General features: G+C 39.4%; 1 protein-coding gene across 1 annotated transcript in view; it reads right to left on the bottom strand.

Annotated features, from left to right (window-relative positions):
- Window positions 1-2,794, bottom strand: part of RFC2 (replication factor C subunit 2) — a 6,474-nt gene extending 3,680 nt beyond the window's left edge. The window contains exons 1-4 of the mRNA XM_009645105.2: window positions 2,730-2,794; window positions 2,052-2,093; window positions 1,532-1,638; window positions 263-364 (exon numbers count right to left, since the gene is read on the bottom strand). Coding sequence (XP_009643400.1) covers window positions 263-364; window positions 1,532-1,638; window positions 2,052-2,093; window positions 2,730-2,780 — 302 coding nt within the window. The 5' untranslated portion in view covers window positions 2,781-2,794. The remainder of the gene's footprint in view (window positions 1-262; window positions 365-1,531; window positions 1,639-2,051; window positions 2,094-2,729) is intronic.
- Window positions 2,795-3,220: the final 426 nt, after the last annotated feature.

The following is a 3,220-nucleotide window of genomic DNA, read 5'->3' as shown; positions in this document are numbered from 1 at the left end:
GAAAGAGCCAGTAAGCTGGAAGATTCTATTTTATATCCAGCTAAATCACAAAGTGTTTCACCCCAGTATTCTCCTTTGAAGCAATGATCTCTGCTTGATATGAGCAATCTCGTAAGAACACTGTTCAATGTATTATTTCCTAACATATTATTTCTGACAGCCTTTTAGAAACATCTAAGACAGTCCAAGACAGCAGCTCCGCAGACAGGATAGATGCAGCACATTTCACATAGTGGCTGAGGTCAAGAAAAAAACAACGTACCTGTCTGCTTCATCGAGGATGATTATTTTATGCCGACCTTTTGGAAGTGTGACCTTTTGCTGAGCAAACATTTTGATTTTGTTTCTCACAACATCAATGCCTCTGGAACAGTAATTCAAGTGATTCATCATCAGTTGGGTGAAATTACATAACAGATTTTATTCAGCAGCCACAGTGGCTGAAGCACTCCTGAGCTCCCTATTCTCCCGCTGTTTGTTCCTGCCCCTTCAGCTGTGCCCGTACAACTGTTGTGAAACCATGTTGTAAGCCAGGCTGCCTAACTGATTCAGATTTAAACACCAATAATCCTCATTTTCAGAGGCTTTGAAAAAATAACTGAACGGTGTCAGTATACATATACATCAGTAACCTTACAGTACTGCCACAAAATTACTTAGTTTGGCAAAAGGTAGGGGTAATAAATGAACAAGGTCAGAAGCATTTAACACTGCTTTGCTACTTTGCCAGTACTTCACACAGCTACATCCACAGACCTGGCTGTAACTCAGAAGAGTTTAAGAAAACCAGCTGGACAGACTGCATCATTTTAGCACAACATGGTGTTTTCCTAGACAGTCCCAGTAAAGACTTACTTTTAAAAATAAAGGATTTTACTTTTTTGTTCTGTTTAGAAAATGAATGTTGTGATTCTATAGTTCTTCTATAACTGATATTAACACAGGCAGGTAAAATGTATTGCACTCATAAACAATCCTCTAGGAAACACTGTCAGAATACCTCAGGCCAGGTCTGCTACAGAACTTGAGAAATATAATCAGCCCTTTTGCCCAATCCTTGGGTAGAGTCAGCGTCCTGTACATACTTAACACCCTTGTCGTACATTTTAATACCCAACTGCCCTTATAGCCCTAATTTCTACCACTTCACTTTTTTTCCTAAGTACCGAAGAATTTAATTGCAAACAACTTGCTCACTTTTCATTCTTAGGAGCATCTTCATGGATATGGGTAGCTTAACTCTTTAAAGAAAATTCAAGAAAACAGTACCATTACGGATTCTGCACTCCATCTCTTTCTATTTTTGTACATGAAAGTTTCTATCAAGTTCATAAAACACCAAGTAATAATACCCATATTGATAGTTGGACAGCAAAGATTGCCTAACTTTTAGTTGGAAAAAGTGCATTAAGATAAGTATTAGAGGCCTTAATATAGCATTAAGCCTATCAAGCCAGCCTGACTTGAACTAAAAATAAAAATGGATACTTGCTTCTTCTTTAAAAGTATAGTAAGGTTTATTCATTCCCACCTGTCATTTGAGGCATTCAGCTCCAAGACAGCATCTTTTAATGCAGGACCAAGCAGAGCACGAGCCAAGCAGAGGATACTGGTGGTTTTACCTGTTCCTGGGGGACCCTAGGAATGCGACAACACAGCAATTGCTGGTAAGTTTAATGTAATTTTCCAAGCTGTGCTCTCTACAAAACTCCTCAGTCATGAAAAACAGCTGCCACAGAGGAACTGCAGAGAGCACATCAGACTAGAGGCTGCCTGAGTTCAGGATCCTGCCTCCAACAGAGGAGAGAAATGCTGCAGGGAGAAGCACAAGACACACTTCAACAGGCACTCGAGGGCCAAGTCGTTTTTGACAGAAGGTTGTTCACTACTTGTGCATTCTGCCAAGAACACTGCTCCGTGACCACACAATCACCGTCTCTCTTACCAACACATTCAGGCACAATGCAAATCTATACTGGAAGGCTATTGTGGCTGGATTTCAGAAGCCAGGACCAACACAGTGAAATACAGTACAACACAGCAATACTTACAGCAATTATAATATTTGGTACGTTCCCCTCTTTTGCAAAGACCTAAGAAAGAACAATAATAAAAAATGATGTAAGAAAATAGTGGGAACAGAGTTTCCAATTCTATTTTAAGCATGAGAAACAGAACTAACTCATTTTTTTTCTTCCCTCCTGCCTTCATTTTTTTGGACCTTACTGCTTTCATATTTTTTTTAATTGAACCATTAGAAGTCAGCCCCTAGAATAGAATGGAAAAGCTTAAAAGCACTTAATCCCACAGGCCTTTAGTACTCTTGCCTTTCCTTTGCATGTTATGTTTGCTAGTATAAGCTTTCTGTTAACAAATAGTGTTTATAAACTGATTTGTCAAGGAAAATATTTTTTCCAGAAAAACATTGTTTCTTTCTGTTGTTACATAAATATTTATTCACTGAAACAATGTAATAGTTACAAATTTTCTACGGTGTATCAAAACAGGGCCAATTTAAACAATATCCCAATTCAAGAAGGCATATTTCCTTAAACACCACTCAAACATGTCCTAAAACATGTAATTTCATAAGTGAATTGGAAAGGCTTTTTCCACATACTAAAGTATGGATGTAAAAAATACAAAAGTGCTTTTACTGGTCTGTGTATCTATGCAGAATTATGTTTTTTGAGCTAACCCATAAGAAAGATAGAGGGATGGCTACACACCTCCAACCTGCTCACAGTATCTTCATTTCCAACTATTTCACTTAATTTCATGGGTCTGTATTTTTCCACCCTGTAAAAGTAAAACCCCACACACTTCAGCACATCTAATAAAACTTTAATAGTGCTTTGCACTGTCAGAAAAGGAGAATTACGTTAAGAAAACCTGGGACAGATGATTTGATGTGTCTTTAATGCAAACACTGCAAGGTTCCCCCTGACTGCCAAGCACAGCATTCCACAACGTAACTCCTTAATGGTTATTTTACTTCAATTAATATAAAAAAGGAGAAGGAAGAAGAACATGCTCAACTTGGACATGAGTTTGGTCCCTGCCTGAGTTGCTGCCCTGTCTGCTCTCTTATGCCTAACACAAGGCAGGGCTGACTTTGCCTGGACTCCACGGGGGCTTTTTGCTTTCCACCCCAGGCTTCCCCAAGCCCTCTCCCCACTCCCACTTCACCGGCCCCAGCCCTGCCTGGCCGGATTACAGG

The sequence above is a fragment of the Egretta garzetta genome, unplaced genomic scaffold, assembly GCF_000687185.1.
Source record: "Egretta garzetta isolate BGI_Z169 unplaced genomic scaffold, ASM68718v1 scaffold108, whole genome shotgun sequence".
In the NCBI taxonomy this organism is placed as follows: Eukaryota; Metazoa; Chordata; class Aves; order Pelecaniformes; family Ardeidae; genus Egretta; species Egretta garzetta.
Note: the sequence above shows the minus strand (reverse complement) of the source record. Positions and strands in the feature narration are given on the sequence as shown.